The sequence below is a fragment of the Drosophila eugracilis genome, unplaced genomic scaffold, assembly GCF_018153835.1.
Source record: "Drosophila eugracilis isolate 14026-0451.02 unplaced genomic scaffold, ASM1815383v1 contig_2154, whole genome shotgun sequence".
NCBI lineage: Eukaryota > Metazoa > Arthropoda > Insecta > Diptera > Drosophilidae > Drosophila > Drosophila eugracilis.
In genome coordinates, this window is record NW_024573038.1 from 2,092,477 (window position 1) to 2,119,196 (window position 26,720).

The window sequence follows — 26,720 nt, forward strand, 5'->3', positions numbered from 1 at the left end:
AACACTCGATGTCACTGGCATGGCAGCTGCTCCTCCTTTTTCCGGTACCCAAAAAATCTGGCGTCGCGCCGTCTGCAAATACAGACAAAAAATACAAGGGGGTGGAAAATGCTTTTGGTGCAACACCCACTAGCGAATGGCATTTCATAATTTTTGGCCAGAAAAATCAAAAGACAAACGGCGAAATTTTTGGCCCAACTCGACTCAGTTACTTTGTTATGCCAAAAAATTTGCCTAAAACTTTCGCACACCACCACCCAAATCCCAGCGCCCCCACCGCCCACCAACGAGACAATGGCGAAAAAAGTTAATTTGGCAGCAAAAATGCAAACAACCAGACGGAGCGGACACTTTAAATAGCCCAAAACAAAGCGGCAGAGGCACTGCGTCATACTTTTGGGCGCGGTCGGTCGGCATTTTGGCAAAACGCCCACCGAGATTGTTGTTTGTGCTGTTTTGTTGCCTGTTTTGGGTTTGTTGCCTCTTTCGTGGGCAAAAAGTTTACGACTTTTCTTGTTTGCCGAATTGTGCAAATTAAATTTATGTGAGCTGAAGTTTTTTCACGCCTCTAATTGGAGTGCCAGTGGCCTGGTTATGGACAAACATCACAGGCACAGCCACCAGAAGATACCACGGGCCGTATGGGCGATATTTCGATGGGGAAAACTTCTGAGATTTCTTAGCGAAAAGTTTTTGTGGCCCGGGTGGTCGCCACTCATGTCCAAGTGTTATAGAATTTTAAACAAACGGCTAAGCCAATATTGAGCTGAATTTAATAATAATATAGAACGTGATGAAGCGATTGAGGAAAGCATTAAGCAGTTTGGGTATCTCTGAAGTGTCCCGAAAATCAAATTTATTTGTTGTCTGTCTTAAATTAGATATAAACGTTGTCAATTGATACATCCTTCAGGATTATTTATAAGTTAAGCGAGGTTTTGGTGCCAATAATTTGACAGTAAATAAGGATAAATAGATAGACACTTCTAACAACTTGTTTAAGAAAAGGTTAGCTCTGGATTATACAGTCTCTAAATGCTGCGTATGTTTATTATATATATGTAAATAACTTCTATTTTACACATTCATTGTTTTTATTTCCAAATAATTATTAATAATTAATTTTCCGTATATTTCTCTCTCTTCTAGTGGCCCTGAGATGTTGGTGGCCTTCCACTCGAGCCCATTTTCAGCGCCTCTGCAGCAGGGAATCCCGAATCGGGGCTTCGAACTGGACGTGGACATACTCTTCACCGATTCGGACTCGTTTGACTTTGCACAGGGCACCAAGAACCTGTGCGAGTTCCACATAAATGCCTCGAATCCAGGTAAGAGGAGAGAGAGGGGCACAAATGAATATGAATAACCATAATTAATGGCAATTAATGCGGGGCTCAGCTGCAGGTGCAGGTGCGGCAAACTTTCCCAGAAAGGACACTATCAACTGGGTCAGCACTTTGCATTTTCCATTTTCCATTTCCCATTTTCACTCCTCGCAATTGGCTCTTCTTTCGCAACTTTTTTCGAATTACTCCTCTTCTGGTTATCGTTTTCTTTATTAAACGCAGGAGTACGTCCTTTTCTTTGTTTCCAACTGGAAATTATTATTTATATTGCCTGCTGATGAATGTTCCTTGAGTGAACACTCCGTTGGCTGCTTAATTGCCATAAAAACAATCAGATGTCGAAGGCCAATTCCCTTCCGTGTTTTTGTTAAGCGTCGGGGGCGAGGAGGTGTCGTAGTTTAATGGGCGTGGCCGCAACTATGCTGCCTCTATTAGCCTTTGGCACTAATCTAAGCAGGCTAAATGAGATTTTAATTAAATTCAAGGCCAGACGAAACCCCCACGGAAACCCGAGCCTTAAGCTGGCCAAATGGCTTTTTAGGCTTGACTTGATGTGGCGGCCAAAAAGAAAAGTATGAGTAATTGCTTGGCCAGCGATAATGTTTGGAATGGATTTCAGGCAGAGATGGGGGAAATTAAATGTCTGAGATGTGGTTGTATATAAAGTTGATGGAAAGTATGCATTATATTCTTATTTTCTAATATTTGTATCTTAGTTTATATTGGAAACATTTTCTTTTAATATCTTTAAAGCCCAACAGTTGAGTTCTTCAATAGAACTTGAAAATACAGCCTTTGTTTATGTGGAAAAGGCTGGTGCTCCTTGTGGCAACATTAATTAGCATTCCCCACTAACCGAATGTTCTGCTTGAAGGAGTACCCTATTCTAAGCTGCTTCTTTCATGATTTTCCCCCTCCCTTATCCCGTCATCTCCATCCATCTGCATCTTTCACCTAAGCTTTCCCATTGGCTTGGCTTTCCCTGGAATTTCATGCTCCCTGGTCAGCAGTCAGCTGCATTTAATTGAAAAATTATTAAATGAAATTTCAGACTGCCCTCCTGTGCCTCTCGGGAGCTGGGATACTCAGGAGCTGGAAGACTCGGCAACTGGGCAACTCCAGAACCGCTCCATCAATTTAGTGCAGCAGCCGCAGCGGTGGCCAAAAGTAGGCAACGCCATGGCAGCCGCTAATGTTCATTAATTTGCACTTAATAACTTTTGAGTAGATTTTATTTTGCCGGCCAAGCCGAAAACGCTGTGCTTTTATTATTTTCCTCAACGCTTTTTTATCTGGCAAAAAAAAAAGGAAAAAATAGAAGAAAATTGAGGGAACTCTCATTTGAAATTAGTTTTTTGGTTGAGCAGGCAATTTTGGCAGGGAAAAGTGTGGGCCAAATCAACTCATTCCCTGTTTATTTTCCCTACTTCCTATTCCTTACATAACAGCTTTTCTACGCCTTGTTGTTGGGCTCATTAACTTGCCAGCTTATATATATATATATCTGTGTATATAGCTATATGTATTTGGCTGTTGTTGTTTCTGTTTGTGCTTAATTTTTGACCGTTTAACTTTTGTGAAATGCCTTTCAGCCTCATTCCTCATTCTCTTGGCTTCTTCACATCGCTTTGGCTTAATGCGTTGGCTGGGAAATTGAGCAGATGTGTCTGCTATCATTAGGCGAGGATATATCTAGGTAGTGAAGGGGGGGATTTTCAATGGCTATTCCGTTCCTATATCTATCAAAGTTATGAATAATTCGGGGAACGAGCTTAAAGACGGGATTTAGCCGAAAAGGGAGAGCAAATTGTACATAATTTAATTTGATTTAATTTGTAATAGTTATAGTATAATACAATGACTAATGAAATACCAAATAGACATTTTAAAGGTAATGAAAACATCTGTTCTGTCCCACAAAAGAAACCAATTAGAAATAACAAATCGCATTCCGTTAAAGCAAATTTTGACCAAATTGAAAATATGCTGCGAATTCCTTAGTTTCGTGCAACATTTTGCGGCATGTTCAATTAGCGGAGCTCGGCCAGCGTATGAAACATTTATTTATAATGGCCAAGGAGCCGAGCGGCGTTCAAGGGGCGAGAGTTAGAAGGAGTTGGCCAACAATTCGGGCAAACAAGGCGGTATAATTGTTTTGTTATCGACACACGCACACACCCTCGCCACCACGCCCCTTTAGCTAACATTTTCAAGAGGATTGGGGGTAGGGCAAAGGGGCAGTGGCAGCATTGCGCGATACAAATAAATTATTAGGGGGGTGCAACATGATTTTAATTAAAGTTTTAACGAAAACCAAATATTTATCGTTTCATTTTGCTTTCATTTGTTCGCTGTGTGCGGTTTTATTTGCCCCTGCCCCTGCCCCTGCTCCTGCCCCTGCCACTGCCAACGACTGCTTTTTGCAACACAAACAACAACATCATTAAGCATGAAGAGGCAAAAATTCAATATGCATTTGTATTTGAATATTTGAAAATTTCTAACAGGAGGAGTAGGAGTAGGTGGGTGGGACTGAAACAAGGACAATTTATTATGAACAGCAAAGGTCATTGCAATGTTGTACATAATCATCAGCGTGCGGTTTCCATAGAATTCTCGTAGAATATTCAATGCAAATAATGCGGAGGGGCCACGCGGCGTATGATTAATAAACTGCAGATGCAGATGTTTTGTGTTGGAAAGTTTGGCTCCGATTTCAGTCATTGCGTTGATTGCGCAACCGAATCTGTTGCATATTTAATTCAGTTTGATTTGGCCATAACTTTTTCAATTAACTTTAATTAAATGTGCAACTTTTCGCCCAGTCAGAAAAGAAAACCCTCTGGGTTTTCCCAGTGTGTGTGTGTGTGTGGTGTCGATTTTAATTAATTTTTGTTTGCTTGCATTTCCCGCTGACAGCCCTTGTAAACGTTTAAAGTATGCTTAAATCGATCGCAATAACACCGCCGAGAATTCGCCATCGCAGAATTCATCGCAAGTTCTTGGCCAAAAGGACGATTGTCATAGCTGCCAATTGCCGATCCAATTATTTGCTAAAAGGATTTCTTCGTCAGCCAAGCGTTATCTGACCCAATCAATATTCGATTCTATCCGGATTCCCTAATTAGTGCTAATCAACTCCAGCCAAACATTCCACATTTCACATGCAATAACCGCCCACAAAAGCGGGAAAAACTTCATCTGGCGTATATTTGACATGACCATTGCCATGGCAACTTGCTCTCTCCCTCTCCCACATCGAACGCCGCCAATCAGAATTGGCAAATAAATTATCCTATATATGAAATCGCTGTAAGATTTGCCCAAATCATTTATGCCTACTAAGCAGGCACGAGAGGAATTCGCAAGCAGTTATCGAGAAAAGGGGAATCACAGATGTTGGCAATTTATTGCCATACAAACGGGGAATAATTCGGGATTTAACCCTAAGAAATTCTTAAAAATCTCTTTAAAAATGTTACTAACTTGCTATGAATCTGGATTTTTCTGGAGATTTTCTAGGACTAAATCAGGCTTTAAGTGTCTTCAATTACATCCTGCTTTAGCCTTTCGAACTATGGCAGAACAATATTCCATCACAGTACAAAAACTTTAGATTGTTTGTGTAAAATAATTTCTCACATTTTCTACTTTTCAAGTTTCCTATTTCTTTACTAATTACCATTTTTCTTAATATTCATAAAGGAATTATAAATTAAACACCTTTTAAAAGGGCTCGGGATTAAACAACTTTCAACATTTCAATTTTAGCTTTATTTGACAGCCGGAGTTTAGCCAGTCGTCCCTTGGCCGTTTTTCTGTTCATTGATTTACGGATTATTGTTGATGACATAGTTGGGGGAATCACCGATTCGCCCCGCTGAACCTAAGTTTCCCCTAAGACCACCCAACTCCCAACTCCCTACCCCCAACCCAGGCCATTTTTCAGCGCCGCCCTCAGCTGTTGTTACACCTAAAGTTTTGTAAAGTTTTTCAGCAAACTTTAAACAAAACCTTTCAATTTTGTTGCCTTCTTTTTCATTTCTCCCTGTGAACGTTTGTGGAAATTTTCCTTTTTAATTTCATAAAGTCAACAGACGAAAACAAAGAAAGGGAAAGCAAACAATGAAGCGTGGAACGGCGGCCAAAGACAAAGGAAATTTTTATTAAATGTGTTAGTGAAAAGTTGGTCGGGGCGGTAATATGTTAAATTAAAGGTGTTCTGTGAAATGAAAAGGATTAAAAAAGAGGAAAACGGCTATGGAAAACACCCACATTAGTTGATTAAAATTTGTATGGTAAACATGCTAATTAAACACTTTTTAGGTGGGAAAACAAATATGTTTAATTAGGGGAATGGCATTTTGTAACTTGCAAACTTAAATTTCACTTAAACATCCGATATTTTTATTTATTTAAAGTGTTTTATAATGTAATATTATAAAAGAAGATCATTTATTTAAACAATTTAATATATTTTTGTGTATATTTATTAAATATCCCAGCACCAGCCGACTTAAAGCAGTTAAGTAGAAACAGTTTTTCCGAATGGCTGGCAATTAAATCTTATTTGGTGTTTGCGAGACACGCAACCGCATACATTGATATCGGTTGGATTTCTCTGGTTTTTCCTCATGGCTCTCAGGGGGGAAAGTCGAAGGAAATGGGATTGCGATGTTGGCGGAGCTGGCGAGTATTTGCTGTTTAGTTTGCTTATTGAGTTGCAATTTTGTTTGCAATCAGCGGATGGGAAGAGGAAGCAATAGAGAACAACAACAGAAATGGCCAAGGGAGGATGTCGGGGGATGGGCGGATGATTGGCAAACAACAAATTAGCATATTTGCACATAACGGCAACATTTTATTTGCATTCGAATGTAGATGTGTGTGTGTGCGAGGGAGTGTATGTGTGCTTTCGCATGTGTGTGTATGCGCTTTTCTGTAATATCAATATTTAAACGTGAATTTGTCAATGAAGAGCAAAATTGTTGCAGCTTCCTATTAACTGTATGCCATTTTTTGTGGGATTTGATTTTTAGGCAAATAAAATTGAAAATATTACAGCTTGTTTACCGGGAAATGTTTTGCAAAGAAAGGCGAATTTAAAGGGCGTTCATCAATTTGAATTTCTCTTTTCTGAATCCTTTAACTCTGGCGAAACCAAACATTAATTGGCTGAAAGCTTTGGCAACTTAATTTTCCATGGAAATTAATTAGTAGGGCAAACACTCGAAATGCGAATATTTCCATTGGGGACATGGGGCATGCCTCTGCATATATTTATTATGCTACTTTCTGCCCCCAGCTGGAAATTTCGTAAATTTGGTAAATTTCGGTTTTGGTCGGGCACAAAAACATAATTAACTTGCTCGATCTGATGCACATACGTAAATGTGTTGCCAAAAACTGGGGCAAGGGGTTTGAGGCGTAAAATGTTTGTTTTTGTTTGCCTCTCATTTATTATTTATTACGTTTAATTTGCTCTGCTCGCCGGGCCAATCATATTTCGCTTTTTGGCTTCGGGTTTATTATTTTCTGGCTGCAATCATTTTGGTTATTGGTAAATTTAAAAATGTTTATTTTGGGCTTACTTTGGTTACACAAAAACCATCATCGAAATTCGTATTTTAATTTGGTTGCATGCCGGTTTGGTAGTAAAGAGTTTTCATCATGGAACATAATATTCCTATAAATCCAAAACTACTACAAAATCCATTTTAATCTTTATATTAATTATAAATCTTTAAAAGGTTTTAAATTGCTTAAAATAAGTCACTTAGAAAGCTAAGTTAGACTTGAATAAATGCATAATAAAATGATAAAAAACTAAAAAATAAAAGAAACGAATTTATATCAGCCCAAAGCGTCTGGAAAATTCATCAATTTAATGTTGAATGACCATTAGGCTTATGGCGATTTACCGGCAATTCAACAAAAACCAATTCAGCGGCATCAAATATGCGTGACAATCCATTAAGTGATATATACGCAGCAGGACCCTCTGCATTTTAAATGCTCCTGTTTGGAAATAGTCTCGATTCGGCTCGGTTTTTGGTCTGGCTAATTGTTTGAATGTGTTGAATGTAATGCAGCATAGAACGAAAATAAACAGGCCCAGTTGGGGAATTCTATGCCCTGGGCCGATATACCAGATATACAGATATATATATATATATACATAACAGCCTGCGGGGGCGAGTTCTATTTAATTTGCGCCAGGGTTCGCCCTCGAAAATCGAAAAACAACAACCACTGCGGCAATCCAATAAACAATCAACGGGAAAAATGGGCATGAATGGGAATGGGAAGTGCGAATGCGAATGCGAATGGGAATGGAAATGCTACTCAATCAGCAATAGTTAGCTTCCAGGACCAGCTTCTCCTCCATTGCGCCCCTGCAATCAATAAAAGTAACACCCCATAATTTAATGCCCCAAATGTGTTGCGACTACATTTTGCGGTCTCTGGCCAAGGCAAAAAATACAAAAGCCAGCCACCATTGGCCCTCGTCCGTCGTTTGCCAACATTTCGCCACCGCCGGCGGCCCAAATGCACTCTAATAATAAATCGCAGAAATAACAATTTTATTGGCAGCGCTTGCGGTTTCCTATACCTGGTCCAGGGTTTCCGCCTGCCCCCACAAACACACCTGTCTGCCCAGTGTTGCCACTCGATAGTCGCACTTTATGGCCAGCTGATAAGCATATTATTATTATTGCTACTATTACGCACCCACACAGTCTCGCCTGCGAATCGCACTGGCTTGAATTATTTCCGTGCGTGTGTATGTGTGACTATATAGTGGCGATATATAAGTATCTATATATATATATCAGAGGGTCCTGTAGCCAGGAACACTCATTGTTGTAGGGCCCACGCAGTCAGCGCAAATGTGTCGAAGCGAAATTTATTACAGCCAACTCGTGCAACTGTAGCCAGCTGAGTTCCAGCGGAAATTAGAGGTGTGCTCGTGTATTTTTCTTTTTTCTGAGTGCCATTCGATACTATTACTTGTGTGAGAAGAAAAACTTCTATATACAGATGTAAGAAATTCAGCTTTACTTTACTTAAAGAAGAAACCAAATAATCAGATAATTATGTAGAATAAGTCCTAATCTCAAGGGAATCGAATAATGATTATAATATGATATCTGTTGAAAAATAGTTGGAAAGTTGTACTTAAATATATAGCTTTATGTTGGGAAAGTTCTAACTAATTTGAGGAACTGCTTTTTGTTAAACTAATATTCCAAAATATTATTTCATTATTAAAATACCAATAGAAATCCATGTATTTTGTCAAATTCCTGCCAGCATTAGTTTTAGCAAGAGTCATATTGCCATCTCTAGATATGAGTGCTCCAGGCCATCTGTTAACTAATTCAGGTGCCATGGCAGGAATGGCCAATGATTACATTTCATGTGCCATATGCATTGCCACACTCGCACACACTCGAATATGCACACCTATAGCCCGTCGGTGTATGTGTATCTTTCGTGTGCCGAGTTGTCGATTATTTTGAGCATTTTAGTTGCTATGTGAAATCACAATTCCCCAGCTAGTTGAAAAATGTTATTGAGATTTCTGTTGACAGTTTCGACTGCAAATTTAATGAATGTTCACTTTGGTTGAGCCACTATGCGCAGAAGGGCCTAAAAAATCATACTGTCTCATGCATTTGAAATGCGAGTTCAATTTGATTTGTATATTTCAAATGACAGAAATCGAATGAACAATGGATTCGAGGTTTCAAAAACAATGTGCGTAAATATTATCCCCGCGGCTTACTTCCTCGGCGCCCGAATGTAGGCAACGCTTTTTAAACTCCCATTCTGCTTTCGCTGCTTTCAAGAGAGCAGCTCATGTTTAAAGGCCACTTTACTTTTATATGCCACACAACCAGCGAAATGTGACAATAAAAATCTCATAAAAACGTATTACTTAGCTAGTACTCTCGCATACAGAACACTTGAAGAAAATGTACCTTAAAGTTACAAGATTTGTTAAGCTTGGGGACTCTTTTCGTACTAGTAAAGTTTTTAGTTCCTTCTTACTTATTCAAATCCAAAAGATATATCTTAGGAGAAACTCTAAACATAATTAATTGGAACACAGTTACTTAACGATAACCATTGAGCTTTTATTAACCACAATTTTTAAAGTGTATTCGACTGGGGGGAGCAGGTTTCCAACTGGCTTGATTCTTCAACTTCTCCCCTCCGCATCCAAAAAAGAGAGTAGCAGCTCAGTGGGCCGACAACTTTTGCCTTGTGGCAGCTGCAGCAACTTTTCCCTTCTGTCTGCCACTCGATGCGGCACGGCACACATCAAAAGTCTTTTGGCCTCTTTCGCTGGGAAGTTGGAAAAGCTGTCGCAGCGGCTAGAATCGACGCAGGTGTTATCATCGATACCGTTGACGATTGTTTCCTTTATATCGACTGGCACTTCACCCAGCGCCGCTTTTCCTCTGAATACCCTCCCCCTGTTTCTCCATCCCAGCTTTTCCTGCTGCCGCATTGCTACAAAACGTGGCGACTTTTGCCAATTGAAACGCCGAGTAGATGTTGCCTTTTGCCTTGCTCCTCCGCTTTTTGCGGCGTTGTTTTGCTCCCATTGCCTTTTTTAATTTGTCACTTGAATCAAAAGTTGCCAAAGTTGTCCCAGGCCGAGGCTGTGTAGCTCTGGGTTTTGGTTTGCTCTCCGCGTTGTTAGCCCGGTTCGTTTCGCTGCTCTTTGTTGCCGCTTCCTTTTGGCAACTTTAATTAAAGCCAAGAGCCGGAATTGCAACATTAGGCAACTGCCGGAGCTTTAACATTGTATTCATCTCAAATGTTGCACAAAGTGGGGTGTGATTAATGATGATACGGTTGGGTTAGAATTCTACCAAAAAATTTAGGTTATACTGAAAAATTACCCACGAGCAGATGAGTCCTTTAAAGGAGCTCATCAAATTCATTTAGTCTTTTTCTACAAATTATTAAACTAACAAAGTCTTAATTCTATGTTAGAGCTCGATCTCCATTTGATGAGTTATTCCCTTTACTTTGTATTTTGTAATAACTATCTGCAAACAGAGATAAAAATAATATATATAAAAACAAAACCCCAGCCAGGCACACATTGTAAATTAACCTAAATCACGTGTAAGCCGCTTGTCATACAACGTTCTTAGGACATATTAAAAAGCGACGAGAAGGACGAGCTGCTGTGTATATCGGTGTACATAAATATCTATATCCTATATATATATATATACTATATGTGAATATTATAATCTTCCACACTCACTCCCCTGCCTTTTTTCCATTTTTCCAGATGATGTGCTATTCTCGCGTCGCGGTCGCATGGGACGCATTGTGAGTCCGCGTCACACGCTTCCGCCGAATACGACATGCACGTACCACTTTCACGGATATCCTGGTGACCTGATTTGGTTATCGTTCACCAGCTACAATCTGCAGATCCTGCAGCAGGCGATACACGACAACAATACGCTGGGACGGGTGAGTTGAGTAGAGTTTTGCTGAGCGTCTGTGTTTGCGCCATAAAGCGTTTAACCGAATGGTAGTCGAGGGGTGGGTAAGGGAATGCACTGTAAAAAATGTATCTTAAATTAAGAATGTGTCTCTGATCGATAAAATACTTTCATGTTTTCTGATATTTTACTCTCATCAAAAACACTTCAATTAGATACGAACATATACCTTAATTTTGCTTATTTTGGGACAGTTCTTATGTGGCCTAATAGGTTGAATCAATAAAGAAAAGCCTTAAAATTATTTAGAAGTATTGCAATTTATATAAATGCTTTAATTTTATATTATAATGAGTTTCAATGGACATGTTTAGCTAGATAATTGTGAATAATTCTTTAGTTTAAATGTTTATTTGGAAAAATACTTTAAAAATCTATGTAACGAGAAATATGTTCCCTAAAATCGATGTAAATTTAATAGATGACTGAAGCTATAATATAATATATTATATATTAAACATACATTTTCCTCAACGAAATCATTACAAATGCAACGATTTATTATTATTAAATGCCAGTGTGGGCATTCAGCTCCTGTTATAGTTAACCGTTTACATAAATGCATAAAATTTATGACCAGGGGAGGGATGCAGGCGGGATGTGTCTTGGGTGGGTGAGGGTTGTCGGGTGGTTGTGGGTGGCTCACACAGTTTGCTGTTCGCATTGTCTTTTAAATGCACTGCGTCTACGCCAGCGGCGTCTCCTCCATATGGCATTGTTTTCAGCTCCCTCTGCCTCCTCATCAGCTTACATATATAGAATGTGTCTCCAGATCCCCTCAACTTGGATTGCTATTAGTGCCAGTCGGTCGACACTTTGTCTCTGCTGGCCAATTAAAAATGCAGCCATAGAAATGCACCATATAAAATGTATAATTAAGTGAAAGCCTGCCCGCCAGCAAATGCAACTGCGTCAAAATGCGGCACTGCCAACAACAACAACAGAGGGTTAGATTAATGTCCTGCTCTCTCTTTCGACACTTGTCCATCTGTCTCTTTCTCAATTGCAGAGAAAGAAACAGCCAAGGCCTTCACCAAAAACAGTTATACTTAACTGATCTCTAGGGTCAAAAGGGAATTAAAAATGGAGCCGAAAAGAATGCTACAAACTATTTCATATAAAATTAATGTTCAGGTCTAACTATCAATTTTCCACTGCATACTCTTAGACACTTTTTAGTCGATTTCTCTCAGTGCTCTCATCATAGTGGTGTGTGCATTTAAAATGTTCGTTGTCGCCTGCCTAACGGTCCGTGAATTGTGTCAAGGTAGAATGTTGAGTTCGCCTGGACGAACCACGATAGCGCGTAATGTCGGGTCAGCGAGTGCCTCAAAGGATGAAATGCTGCCCCTGTCCCCGGATAACTGAATGGTCATTTAGGGTAGGCCAGGCGAAAGTTCATTCGAGTTGCAGAATGGAGGGTCTGCGACAAGGGGCTCTGATTTATGTTAAAGTGCGGTGATTTATGCGCGAGTCAGGTCATAACAGCAAGAGAAGTAATTGCAAAAGGGGACAAAGACATACTTATCGTCCTTAATATATATTAATAATTCTTAAGATATTTGCCTTTGGTATGGCATACCTATAAATACCATTTAGGTAAAGGCACAATCTCCATTTTTATGATATCTAAGACGATTAAGAAAAAATTGTTTATTACATTGAAAATATATGAAAGATTTTAGTTTTTAAAAAACACCCAGCAGAACTTTGAGTTATCACAGTTCCTGCCAGCAGTACCTACCTTTAAAACGTTATTTAAAAGTTTCAAAATTTAAGCTGGAAGCTGACTTTAGAATTTTTAAATTCCAAGCTTAAATCGCTGTCGACTTGCAAAGCTGCTTGTCTAAGTGCTTGGAACTCCCCGGCATTTCTCCCACTTGCAACATGGCCCGAAAGATCAGAGGGCTCCAATGTGAATTGAAATAATAGAAGGTGAAGTGGAATGATATGGGGGACATGTCAACGCCTGGCGTGGTCTCATAAATGTCGTCGCATTACAAGTATTTTCAGCATTCCACCGCTGCCACACTCCACTCCAATCATTCCCGTTCCCATTGTGTTTTTTATTTTTTTTTTGCCACCGAGTTTTAACTTTGGTTCTTAATTTAAAAAGTTTGTTTTGCCTCGCTTTCTCCTTGCTGTGTGTCAGTTTGTGTATGTTTGTTTTTATTTTTCATTCCATTCCTTTTTTATTTTAGAAAATTCGCATTCACTTGTTTGTGAGCTTGTTGTTATCCCCCGCGTTCCCGCCTCCCCGCAAAAAATGGTATCGCCCACGTTCCAATGACTTCAGTTTCCCCAGTACCTGCTGCTGTTTTTGTTTTTGTCACTTTTTCCTCGCTGTTACAAAATTCATGAACTGTTTTTGCCGTTTCCATTCCCCATTTCCCCGTACTCCCGCCCACCGGAGTCGCCCGTTTTGTGTTTTATTTTACACATATTTTTGTTCTGTCACTTTTTATTGTACTCCCGCTTGTAGCCGCTAAAGAGGGGCGAGATGAGTGCACTGAGACAAAATCAAGCATTTTAAATTAAACTAAGCCTGCTAGAGTCCTTGCTATAGGATATATTAGTATGTCCCTTTTACTATCCTTGTCCCATCTAGAGAATCAAGAAATTGATTCTAGAATGAATTCCTTTTGACCCACATTTGGCTGCCTTAGATATCAACCTACTCTTTGTTTCTTCCCCTGTAAAGTGGGTGGCTGAGTGGGCGGTAGGTGTACAGATAGTAGGTGTTACTGCAAAGTTGTTTTGCTTTATTTCACTGGCTGCCCCCTCGATATATATTTCGTTTTTCTCGTTTTTTGTTTATTTGTGTGCTGCTGGCAGCTTTTCATTTTTCGCAATTTAAAGTGTAGGTGAGGCAACTGCAATTGACACGGACAGAGGCAGCATCCTGCGGTGGGGGGCGTGGCCCAAAAACGGAAGAGACAATTGTGTGGGTGTTGGCTGAGAGTTCAGTCACCATTTATCTGCTCTCTTTCCGCTTTTTTTCAATGGGTTTGCCAAATTAATTGGCACCGAAATTTCACAAACGCTCGGTGAATCTGTCTACCAAAAATAAATTAGACGCCTCTCTCTGTTTCATGTGGAACACATCTACAGTCTAGACAGGGAACGACCTTGAGTTTGTGGAAGGCTGTTTGGCATTTTATCTGATTAGACGGCAGGTGGAAAGTCTCCAACTGTCTCTTCGTCCTTCGAAAATGCTTCGAAGAATGTGTGAAAGTAATCAAGTTGCAGCTGTCTGTGGAATTTATTAAATTTGAAAGCGGAGAAAGTGTTGGCAATTGATGAATTTTGTGAATTTGATGGTAGGCACGGATTCCATGTGCTTGTGAATGCAACTTACCTATCTGCTTACCATCTCGTATGAGTTTATGAAGGGGAAAATCAGTTTATTAAGCAACCTTATTCATATTTATTGTTAGGATTAAAAGCAGCCAAAAAATGCTGGAAATCTTTTACCAGCTGGACTTCCTCTAAAACTCTAAACATACAAATTTAATTTTAGACTCCCATTTTGTGAGAGCACTTTAAATGTTAAGAAATTCCAAGCTGAATAGTTAAACTTCCCAGGCAGATCAAGTAAATGAAATGAACGAAGGCACCGGGCTTAAATGGCTGTCAGTTAGTTTCTGGGCCGACACTTCGAGCAAGCGACTTTGTCCGGGTCCGGAGTCTGTTACTTCAGTTTCTTCAGTCAAGCCACAGCTGTTTGCAACTGTCTTTTTCATTATTAACACAGTCAACAATAATCAGGGCCTAGGCGGAATGGCATGGAGTGGAGCCGAGCGGGGCAAAACATAAACATTGTCAGCCAGGAGGCGTCTAGGAAAAATATTTAATGCCTGCAAACAACAACACGCAGCAAGGAGACTCTGAAGAATGCAAAGACTGTGACTACAACTACAAAAGCCGTCGAGTATGGAGGGGGGAGGGGTTCTGGCCGGGGACAGTGACAAACGACAAATAACTCACACTTGGAACTGTTTGAATATGACATGTGACAAACGAAGAGCGAGCGGGCAAACTAACAATGGGGAAACAAGCGGCCAAAGGGAAAGCGTGAAAAACGCGTGGGATGAAAAACATGACACATACTCTGCATACTCAGGAAAAACTCTAAGTACTTCTAAAGGAAATTGGATTTTGAATAATTAAAAAATTATGAAAATAATTAACAAGATCTTGAGGTAGTAAAGTCAATTTCGTTCAATAATTTATGTTGTTATAGTATTAATTCTTAAGTTTCGAAATGATGCTAAAGGCTTATTTAGAACAAAATGTTTTGGGAAAATTCCATATACCCACAAGAATAGATAAAATATTTTAAAATGTCTTTCCTAGATATCTAAATTTCTCCTAGTGTACATAGAAATAATGTCAACAAGAGAATTAAACAATAACATGTGTTCGCTTTCTTTTTCACTCTACAATTGTCTTACTCCAGAGCGATCTGCCACCGTGGATAACCCGCCTGAGGATGTGGGACAGTTATGGGACATATGTGCCCATGAAATCGACAAGTTCAACCACCGGCCAACCGCCTCCACCACCTCCCGTTGCCTCATCGGCGGACGGGGGTAAGCCCACCCTCTTGAACCAAAGTAACTACGGCAGCTACTACTATAGTGCCAGCAATCCGAAGCTAAATCGGAATCTGCGGGTGAACATTGACAATGCCTGGAACCCGGTGGACACCTACATCTATGGACCGACGCAGTCGAGTGTTTTTAACCAGGAGAACAAGTACAGTGGCTACCAGGGAGGAGGTCCTAGTGGAGGATCATCTGGTGGCTCTGGTAAACCTATATCCGGAGTCAAGGATAGCCTTAACTTTATATCCAGTGGCAAGTCTTCGAAAGAAGTCTCAGCTGCTGCAGTCGTTAGTTCGGATCGAAACAGTGCCGTGGCCTTAATGAGCACCAAGGGAAAAAGGCGACTTATGCTGGAAATCTACGATTACGAGACTCCAAAATTGTGTGATCATACAGCCATTGGAAGTGGAGTAAGCGGCAGTAGTGCCGTAATGGGTGGCAATAAACAAAGGCCGTGCAGTCCGTTGGAGAGCTATGTGAGCACCGGAAGAGATTTGGTAAGTTAGCCAAAAATAGATAATATCAGTGCCTCAAATATAAATACTACTGAACTTCATTAATATTTAAGTTTAAGGTTTAAGGTAGATTTAAATGACTATACACAATTTTCTGAAAAAAATTCTTTCAGCATTATTCCTTAAAAGGCATTTTACTTTAATAACTTTTAAACTTAATAAAATTTTGCATAGCTGCCTAAAGCTAGGCAGCACTTCATCAACAGCCAACGGCAGACCAATCGAAACAGTAGCCTACCTTCAGGCGGCACTGGCCATAACGACGAAATCAACGAAAATAAGAACTTAACCAAAGGACTTTTCTAATTTGTCAGCTGCCGCTGTTTGCTTTGTACGTTTTGGGCCATGGCTTATAAAAATAAAACTAAAGGAGCAGGAAAACACGACTTTGTGACTGCACCTTGGCTGTTGGCGAGTAACGAATGCCGAGTGCCCAATTTGGCACGCCCAAGGGCCCTCACAAATAAATAAAACGCAGCTGGAGAACTGAGAGCCGAACACTGGAAACTGGGAATTTTTTGGCAGAGTGCAGAGCGTTTCGTGTTTGCTTTAAACTTGACAAAATTAATCAAATTAAACACTCGACTGCATCGCCAGACGTGCACAAATAACGAAGGAGCAAAGCGAATTTCCCAGAGGCGGGCGCCAAATTCAAATTCGCCAAAGCCCCACACACACACACACACACACATAGCACACAAAGGCAAATACGCTGGGTGGCAAGTGGGCGGAGGCGTGGCCTAGGGCGGGGCAGCGGAGGGTAGCACGGCAGGCGGTATGCACGGACAAACAGACAACCGCAATAAGCTTGCTTAGCCTTTTTGACGTCGCTCGTCGTTGACAAATATGAACTGCAAATATTGTGATGCCAAATTGAAGCCTCCGCGCATTGTGCAATCCTACACTCAGACGAAAATCATTACGAAGTTAAAAACCTTAAAACTTCGTACATATCAAGAAATACCTATGCATACTTGCCCTTGATTATAGTATAAAGTATCTACAACCAACTTAAAATATGGCGTTTAGCTTACTTTTTTTTTAAGATTAATCAGATCTCGGCTCTTAAAATTAAAAATTAGTTTATATATATGGTTAGAGGGAATAATGTACACAAGAAGAGCTTAAGAAGAGCTAAAATGTATATATTAAATGTTATATTGACTGTTAAATACTTTATAGTGTATCCCAATGCTAAGTGTTCCCTTTTTCCTTTACAGAAACTGGAGTTCCACACGCACACAGGCACCGCCTTATTCCCAGCGCAGTTTGCCCTTAACTACGAGTTCGTAGACACGGAACAAGGTGGTGAAACCTGGGCTGGAAGACGGGGAGAAGACCCTGTACCGCCACTCTGCTCAAGAATTTTCAAGAAGCGCAAGGGCAACATCCAAGTTCCAAGGAATGTGTTCCTCTACGGACGAGGTGGTGCCAAAAATATAACCTGCTTGTATCGCTTTGAAGCGGGTCCTTCGGAAAGGGTCAAATTGGTACTACATAATGTTTCCTTTGGCGAGGGTACGTCCTGTACTACGGACTCCGATCTGCATACGGGTAGACCCCGCTGCAATCAACTGGATCCCGAGGGTCGCATCACGGAGCTGCGGCTGTTTGACGTTCCATTCAGGGATGTGAAAATCCAACTGGGCTGCTTCTGCGATAATTCCAGTGCTTTGTACAGCAATGCCCCTCTCACCTTCGTTTCCCATTCGAGGATTATGGAGCTCTCATTCACGGTTACAAGATTGAATATATCGGAGGACTTTGCGGATGTCTTCTTCTCAGCTTCGTATGAGTTCAAGAGGCAGCCGGACTGTAGGAAGCAGTTGAAACTCAAGGGAGCCGGAGGAGAGGATGAGCTTAAGTATCCACTAAAAACCCAGGATGCCAGTTGCGAGGGATTGGCCTGGTACATTGAAGCCCAATCGGCTGAGAGGTCGCTCTTCGTTCAGACTTGGGGCGCCTATCTGCCAGTGGATCCCACCTCCGAAGATGCCATGAGGTGTCACACCAAGAATCGACTGATGATTTATTCCGGACGACCTCTGCGACCCATGAGGGTGGTTTGTCCGGCGCAAAGTGGACCCAGGCCAATGTCGCTGCACATCTTCTCCGAGGACTGGACCAATGGGCAGCCCTTGTTCATGAACAAGTAAGTGGGAAAGACCATTCAATACAAATTTGTTTATCAAATAAGAAAGGTAATAATTAAATATGTTCCTATTTAAAAACGGTATAGTTTTGTGATAATTTGTGGCTTAATCAGTGCCAAAAATGGAAGTATAAATACAAAGATGTCTTATATCTGGGTTACTGGTTTCTGAACAGAAAACAAAAATATTTTCCCTCAATGAAAGAAATGTGGCAAACTATTCTTTGTTGTAATATAAAACTTTCTTTATTTGCGAAAAATAGAAACTGAAATATTTACAATTTCACGCTCTGATGTCGCCCAACAAGACTTGACCTCACCAATTACCCATCCTCCACGAAATTGTTAAAAATCCAACAAAAATACAAATAAAGAAAGGACAGGACTTGAAAACATTCATGCCTAATGGCACGGAGGCTCCTTTCCATTATCAAGTGCATGTGAGTTAAGTCCACTCGACCAACTGAACACTACACAGAAAGCCTCTTAGCTTGAGTATTTTTGGGAATTTTTCACTCAAAATTAATTGCATTTTAATAGTTGCTAATATTTCAAAAACCCCCTGCACTTATTTGCACTGGTACCAGGCTCTTCCAGCTCGCAGTCCTCCTCCCCGGAGCTCTATCAAAAAGTCCTGCTTAAAAATGCAATAACAGGAAATGGCTACGACGGCAACAAAATACAGGAAATTGAGCGCAAAGAAATATGCTATATGAGAGACGGAAAAAATGAAAACGTAAACGAGACGAAGTCCAAGCAAACAAACATGGCCGTCAGACATGAACTCATGCATACAGCAAAGGTCAACTAATTAGGTGTTTTCAGTATTTTCAGTTATAAGTATTTGGAAACTTAAAAATCGTTGGCTTCTCTTTTAACAAAACTAAATTTACCAAGTTTAATGGCATTTTCTCTTAAATTTAAAAATTATCCTATTAGTTTATGGGATTTTATCAATGCTAACAATGTAAAGGCATTTCATATAAATTCCAAATGGATTAGAACATACATAGTTTTCCCTTAAACGATCTCAATACTCCATTGCCGTCTGTTTAAGGACTGCTATAAATTTCACCTCTGCTGTTCACATGAAGCATGCAAAACGAGCATGAGGCGAAGACAGGTGGAGGAAAATGGGTTGGGAAGGGGTGATGGTGATTCAGGTAAGAGCATTTTGCCCGCTGGAACTTGGCCGTATGTGCTCCGGCAATTTATGTCCAAGGTGCGTGCCACCGAAATGAACCGTTGAACCTGGACGTTACACTCGTTTCTTGGGGGAAAAGTCCGGGCAGTTGACCAACCTTCTGTCCTTTTTCCTGGTCCTGCATTTAACGTGTTGCCATTAAATTTTATGGTCAACTTTTTTGTCCCCTTTGTCCATGTTTGCATTTTGCTCAATTTTGTCGCCGCAGAACATAAAAAAGGGCGAAAGGATGCGGGGAAGGAAGATGAGAAGGAATATTGCATTGTGGACGACATGTGAAAACATATTTTTATGGTACCCCAAAGGGTAATTGGACATTGCACTGGATATCCGGAGCTGGCTAATGAGTGTGTTGAGCCTTTTTAGATAATTAATTGTGGGCTTTTCAACTCAGTTGTGAATTAAAATGGCCACACTCTAAAGTAATGTAATGCTGAACTGTTATTACGAGGAAAGACTTTAAAAAGCCAGTTAAACTGGAAATAAGACTTATTTCCAAGATAAAAGGTTACGAAAAACCAACAAAACCTTCCTACAAGAAAATATAAAGTTAAAGGGAGAAAATCTACAATCAATAAGAAGAGGTTAAATATTTTGTAATTCCGCATTTGAGAGTCTTGGCTTCATCGATTTTAAATGAATGCAATTGTGCCGAACTTCTGGCAACCAAACTCCAACGGCTAACTCGTTTAATGCGCGACTTAAGCCAAACTGCGAACAAGATATTTTGTCTATGGAAACTTGAAAGTTGCGAGTAATTAGTTGCACTTGAGAAACTACTAGGCTATGGAGAAACCAAGAAAATAGTAAAGGATATACTCAGATAGTTGCCACAAAAGTTATGTGGAGCATGACAGACTCCAGGGAGAAGGCAAAGGATCTCATTAAGGAAGGGTTTAAAATCTTGGTGGCTATTTTTGCATATTCTTACAGTTTTAGGATTTATAAAATGGGATTATAAAATATAAAGAACTACTAATAGAAAGATATAATATAATAAAATTCCGTATTTGCTGTTTGAATTCCAATAAAGGTAGCGTCGGTATATTAACTATTTTCATATTTTGACAAAAAAAACATTTTTTTCCACAGTGATCTAATAAGAACGTTTCCCTTATATCCATATTCCAGACCAATCAGCTTGGTGCTGGAGCCCATCCTAAAGGAGCCCGGCGACATCTCCTTCACGTGGCTGGAGATCCACCGAACCAAGAACGCGTTGCTGCAGCAGTTGGACCTGCATGTGAATGCGAGCGTGACCACGGGAATGGGCTCCCAGACTTCCTCCCAATCCTCCCAGGGAACCAATACGGGAATCGGTGGGCTGGGCACCAGTGGTTCAGGATCTGCTGCCAACGCCGGAGGCTCTGCAGGCGGGGCAACGGCCAACGAAACGCTGAACGAATTCGGCTTCTTTCCCAAGGAGTCAGACTGCGAATACAAATGTCCTGAAATTGATGCATGCATAGCGGCCAGCCTGTGGTGTGATGGTAAGTTGAGATTGCAATTTGGGGCCACAGACACAGACCCAGGCCACATTTCTCAGAAGGTTGCCGAATGGGTTTTTGCATGAGAGCACTGAGGGTAAACTAGTTTATAGAAGTCGACGTGGCCAAGAAACTTTATGCGTTTACCAATATGGGTCAGCAGAAAACTACTAATAAGAAAAGTTTAAGAGCTAAACCATGCTGAATTCTTGGCAATGATTAGAGACTAATCATTAGAGTCTAAGAGTCTAAGGATGTGGACTTTATAAGCACAATTATTAAAGTAAAAGTGTTAGTTAAAGTGTGTATATCAAGTCCACCGTTTACTCACTATTTTGCAGAGCCTACTTGGAGGAATTTTCAAATGTATCAAAAGAGTCGCCAGCTTGCCCTCCCAGTCTGGATTTTTGCGTTATTTGTACGTGATGTGGCGCTCAGTCCTGGGGTTTGGCCTGTCCAAATGCGTGCCCTCGGCAGTAGGCAACCAAAAATTTCACTTGTGGCTGGCTTGTCTGTTAATTTCGAGGCAGCTTTTCCACGTTTTTGTAATCAGGCAAAGTTTCCCTGACAACTGCACACTGGCTGCACAACTCCTGCTGGTCGGGTTGTTAGTTGCTTCGTTGGTCGGTCGTCGTTGTCGGCGGTTGTTGGTGCTGGTTGGTTGTAGGTTGTTGGCCGACTGGTGGGATGGCCGGTTGTTGAACAAACCCGCAGCAGCAAAACCCCGAAATGTCTTGCGCAAAAAGTTTGTCCCAGTCCGGCAGAAACCCAGTCCAAACCAAATGGCCGCAACAGCTGTGCCAAACTTATTTGCGATGCACTTGGGAGATGAAGGGCAAAGGAAAACAGTGCAGGATTCGCAAAGTATACACAATTTTAGATACCCTTTCTAAATATAACCAGTGAATGCAGTGAATAGCCCCTTGCTGGAATATATATTTTCATTAACTATTTTAGAGTAAATTATAACAAACACTGTCTTTAAATATTATAATAATTAATTAAAGGCACTTTGCTCATTATTCCCGCATAAAATTTCTTAGCTAACTGTTTTTTAGGTGAACAAATGTAAAACCGAAGTAAAATTAAAGGCAATCCTGATCCAACCGTGGTATATACTTACAAAGGAGCGTAGAATACATCTGTGTTAAATTGAAAAGGATATTATTGCAGTTCACTAATACATCGGAAGCCGTACAGACCTCTTTAAAACGTACGCTTGGGGGAAAAAATACAAAGGCCAGCCTGGACTTTGCCTTTTTAGCTTCAATTATTTATGGGCAACCAGGCGCGTCTGCATCTGGAGCTGGTTAACCGCAAAAGCCAGGGCATTAAACAAGCTTTCGGACCCAACGGGCCACTCAAGTGACACTGCATTCAATTTGTAACCTTAGAGTAGGCCACCCAGCCACGACGCTAACCGCCCAAAACCCCAATCTACTTTCAATTTTTCAATCAGCGCTCGACTCTGCCTCTATCTCGGTTACTGAATCTCTTCTTACACTGAGAGAAATGTGGAATAATACATTGGTTTTCTATATTATTTACTAAAGAAAACAGATTTTTTAACTCTCAAGTTCATTGAGTTTGGTTTACTGATTTTGATTTTAAACTGTTTTTCTGCATTCTTGAGGTTTTCTAACTTTTTTGTAATGTGTATCTGTGATCTCTTATTTTCAGGTCACCACAACTGCCCCAGCGGATTCGATGAATCAGAGGAGGAGTGCGGCACCGCTCGCAAGCTGCTGGAATTGCCGGGAGGCGTTTTCGCTGCTCTGGGATGCATTGCGGCTGCTTTGACCGCCTGCCTGATATTCTGCATGTTCGGGCTGATGAGGAAGCGGAAAAAGTCGGTGGTGCAGAAGGGCGCCGGAGTGGGCGGCATGGGCGTGGGTGGAATGGGTGTGGGCGGTATGGGCGTGGGCATTGGGTTCATGAACGGAGCGAGCAACGGCAACGTCTCAGCCGCCAGCATCGGAACCCTGAAGAAGGACTTCAAGAAGGAGGCACTTTACATCGATCCGGCCTCCTGACACGGACTCCAGCCGGTCGAATATATCCACGTGGATCGGGAGACCACTGTGTGATATGTTGCCGCCGGCTGTGGCATTAGCTATGATCATGTGGAGCTTTCCATGGAGCTGGCCTGACCGATGGATCAGTTCGCTGATCCCGTTCAAAATCTGGCCTGGAGATTTTAAAGATACAGAGTCGACGCCTGGAGGTATGAGAACACTAAATGAAACTACATTTTAAGCTGATAACTTTTTCTAAACGCTTCTGGGAGTAACAAAATGCGCATTGACGAGAAATGTGTGTATGTAGTTGTAGGCGAATGATGATGATTATTGAGTTGTACATGATTTTGAAAATGTCTACTTTGTATTTCCGTAATCAGCTAGTCCTTACTTTTTAGTTTGTTTTTAAAATTTGATTTAAAAAAGAAGTCAGGAGCTGGAACTCAGACTTATATTGATATATATTTGCAGCTATGAGCTTTAATTTCTAATGATGAAAATATTTAACTAACAGTTTTTTAGATAAAGGTGATTGAAATTAGAATTGAATTAGAAAAATCAACAAAAATTTATACATTTTATGATCAATTCTCAACATATATAATATTTACAGGTTATTTAGATAACCTAAGCTCTTCGACGTTTAACAAAATTGATAACTTCAAACCATGAGAAAAAATTGTATTTTTTACAACCTTAAAACTAAACTTCCATACATTCATTGACTAACATAAATTATTTTTGTATACTAACCAGCCTTGACTTCTTCCTAATTTGTTTCATTCTATAACGAAATAGAATATTTCAAAACTACATACGGCGAGCAAAAAGAGGAAGTAAAACTATTGTAAATTAGGTACCTTTAAAGCAGTTAGATCAGCTAGAGAGCAAGCGATTCGGGGGCAGTTCGTAGATGCCTTCGGCATATTTACCATATGGCACATAGCACCCATTAAAGGAAGTAAACAAATGACATTTAGCAACTAAATGGAGAATAAATCATAAACTACAATGAAATTGTATAGAAAGAACAACTCGGTGGGCTGACAGACGCCCAACAGCATTAACTTTTAAGGGATTAGACTAGGAATAAAAACTGTTAGCAGCATTTGAAACGGAGTTGGGAAAGGTCTGGGAGGAAGGAAATCTCTAAAGTGTTGTGATCAAAGGCATGCACATACTGAACTATGTTTAAACACAGGCAAATCGAAGCATTTACATGATTAATACTCACACCAAGAGACGTATATTGTATAGGTACTAGCTAACTATAGTCTATTAAGATATTAAGATGGCGGCACTTTTGGGTTTTTTATCGTACAGCACAAACAAACACATAAGCAAAGGACATCACTTAGTGGTTTATTACATACATTATATACAAGTCGATACAACAAGTTAATGAAATGCAATTGTTATTAATGAATTAAGTAGAACTCGAAACTCCAAGCCAGAGATATGTTCACTTTCCATCTAAATCGAAATCGAGAGAACTGCCAAAGGATTATAAAACACAAAACCAATCAATGTAAATATTTCTGTCGAGCAATTACTTGTTTTATGTCAGCATTTATGTTCGCACTTCGAACAGAATCGATCGTTTCCCATAAGTAGCTGCAGTAAGTAATATTCCTAAAGTTAAACGGACTTTGTAAAAACTACAGGCAAAACTACAGAAAATAGTAACAAACTGTATTTTACCACTTAAGACACGGCCCATAACCCTTATAAACAATCAAACTTTTGGCAGTTGCAGTAGGATTAAGCCAACACCAAAGGAAGAGCGTAAAAGCAAGACATAAGTACTTTATTTTATAGACACTAAACTAGGACAAAAATTACGAACTGGCCGCAATGAGAATTTTAAAATTTAAGAACCTCTGCCACATGCAGGCAGAATCCGCATCCATGAAAACCCATTAAAATTTCAACTCCAATAAAGAACCTTACCGACAAGCATGTGTATAAAAAATATTTATACGAGTATATGATTTAGTCAGCAAAAAAACTAAAAAGGAAATATATATACATAAATTAAATCAAATATTTTCGGTTTGCATTTTTTGATAGCAAATAACCTAAATATTTATAGCCGAAAACAAAAATAAAAGAGAAGAAAGGATAAAACCAGAACGAAACGCACTTTGTACAATTTACTAAAAAACAAAGAATTATGATTTCCAGACACACACCACAGCATACATATAGGATATTTTACACGCATTCAAATAAGAGATAATATAATACTGAAAAATATATGAGAACGAAAACGAAAATGAAAACAAATTAAATTAATTAAAAACGGCGCATAGGCTAAAAATGCATTGAGGAAAAACCAAAAATATTTAATGAACGATGTTGGCGATGCATTTAAATAGGTAGCTTTAAGAGCAACTACTTCGTTGGCCACCATTGTCACACGGACTCACACAAACTCACATCTCAATCATCAGTTCGGTTCAGTTCCTTCTCTCAACCAAACCAAACTATGGAAATTTCTGTGCCAACTGTGTTTAAAGTAGATCCAAAAAAAGTATCCAAAAGATAAAAAGCTACGAATAAAAAAGGAGAGCGATTGAAGAAATTGAATTATGACCGCGCATAAAACACTGCATGTAATTTATTTGAAATGTTCGAAAATAAAGTAGACGACGAATATAAAGAGGAAAACTGAGCGCGAGATGGTAAATAATAATAAAATACAGACAGCTGTGTAAATAGTCGAACTGCGTACAGTCTGCGCATATTTAATTAAAAAACACAAAGTAGAGACCCAATGAGATGGAGAGATCATGTCTTGTGTTCACTTTTGAAATCCCCCACTTCTTTTCGCCGTTTGATAGCGTAAGTTTCACTTGTATGATAAATAAAAACTAAACCAAATATTTATATAGAGATATTATACGTATATGGAAAAGGAAAACCTTAAAATAATGACGCACTGAATCAAATAGATGAAACGAGTATTTAAAAACCAAGACAATTAAAACCAAAAAAGAACTTTAAGCAAAAATAAAACTGAGGAAAAAATGAAATTTAAAACGGCGCACCTGTCTTTATTAGCCCCGAATTTGGGGCTGTGGGTGGGGGATGGGTGGTTTCTGGGTGGAATGCCAACTGTTCCGTTTGACGCTTGGGGGAAAACCGTTGGCCAAACTAAGGCAAACTCAAAATCGTGTCCAAATAGCTGGCAGTCAAGTAGGCCGCAGATTTTGATTGCCCGCATCCGGGCAACCACTGGTGGAGGTGGACATCCTCGAATATTCGGGACATCGAACGAGATGGTGTTAAAGCCAAGCCGGCTGCTTCAGGCGTGGGTTCTCACCGGTAGGTCCTAGGACTGAGATTGGGTTTGGGATTGGGTTTGGGATCGGGTTTTTGGCTTGGCCAACGTTAACGTTAACCCGCATAAAACATAAGCCACCGAGCCCGGTGCTCGTGTTGTATGTGCTCTATATACCGCAGATTCCAGCTTCTGCCCCCTTCGGATTCCCCAGTTCTGTGACTCTGTGTTTATGGCCGACAGCTCTGTTTCTCTGTTCCTGGCAACTCTGGCCCCTGGACTTGGCCGAAAAGGCTTTGATAAGCGTGGGCGACAGAAAGCCCGGAAAATGCTAACGAGGCGTGCCAAAAAAGTTTCCATAAAGAGTTTGACAAATGAGAGGTGACATTAAGGCAAGTACTTAATTAATTAAAAATAAAATCACTACTGCTAAATATAAAATACTTTCTAGTTTAATAATTGTTAGAAAGTCCTTTCCTAAACATATGTTGTCTATGTTCAACTTTGCTGGTTAAAACATTATTTAATATTAAGTTGTTCTGCTTAACAAATCTTTTTCAAAAGCTATTAAA

The 26,720-nt window shown here is 40.1% G+C and overlaps 1 protein-coding gene across 2 annotated transcripts in view; it reads left to right on the forward strand.

Annotated features, from left to right (window-relative positions):
* Window positions 1–25,995, forward strand: part of LOC108108599 — a 68,331-nt gene extending 42,336 nt beyond the window's left edge. Inside the window, exons 9-15 of one of the 2 annotated variants that reach the window (XR_001772476.1) lie at window positions 1,150–1,328; window positions 10,663–10,850; window positions 15,342–15,986; window positions 17,225–18,156; window positions 20,492–20,850; window positions 22,528–25,709; window positions 25,760–25,995. Coding sequence is in view for 1 of the 2 variants with exons in the window: in XM_017216696.1 (XP_017072185.1) it covers window positions 1,150–1,328; window positions 10,663–10,850; window positions 15,342–15,986; window positions 17,225–18,156; window positions 20,492–20,850; window positions 22,528–22,880 (2,656 nt within the window). In the remaining variant the exon portion in view is untranslated. Of the gene's footprint in view, window positions 1–1,149; window positions 1,329–10,662; window positions 10,851–15,341; window positions 15,987–17,224; window positions 18,157–20,491; window positions 20,851–22,527 lie in introns of both variants that reach the window. The other variant, XM_017216696.1, reaches the window with a different exon arrangement.
* The last annotated feature ends 725 nt before the right edge of the window (window positions 25,996–26,720 follow it).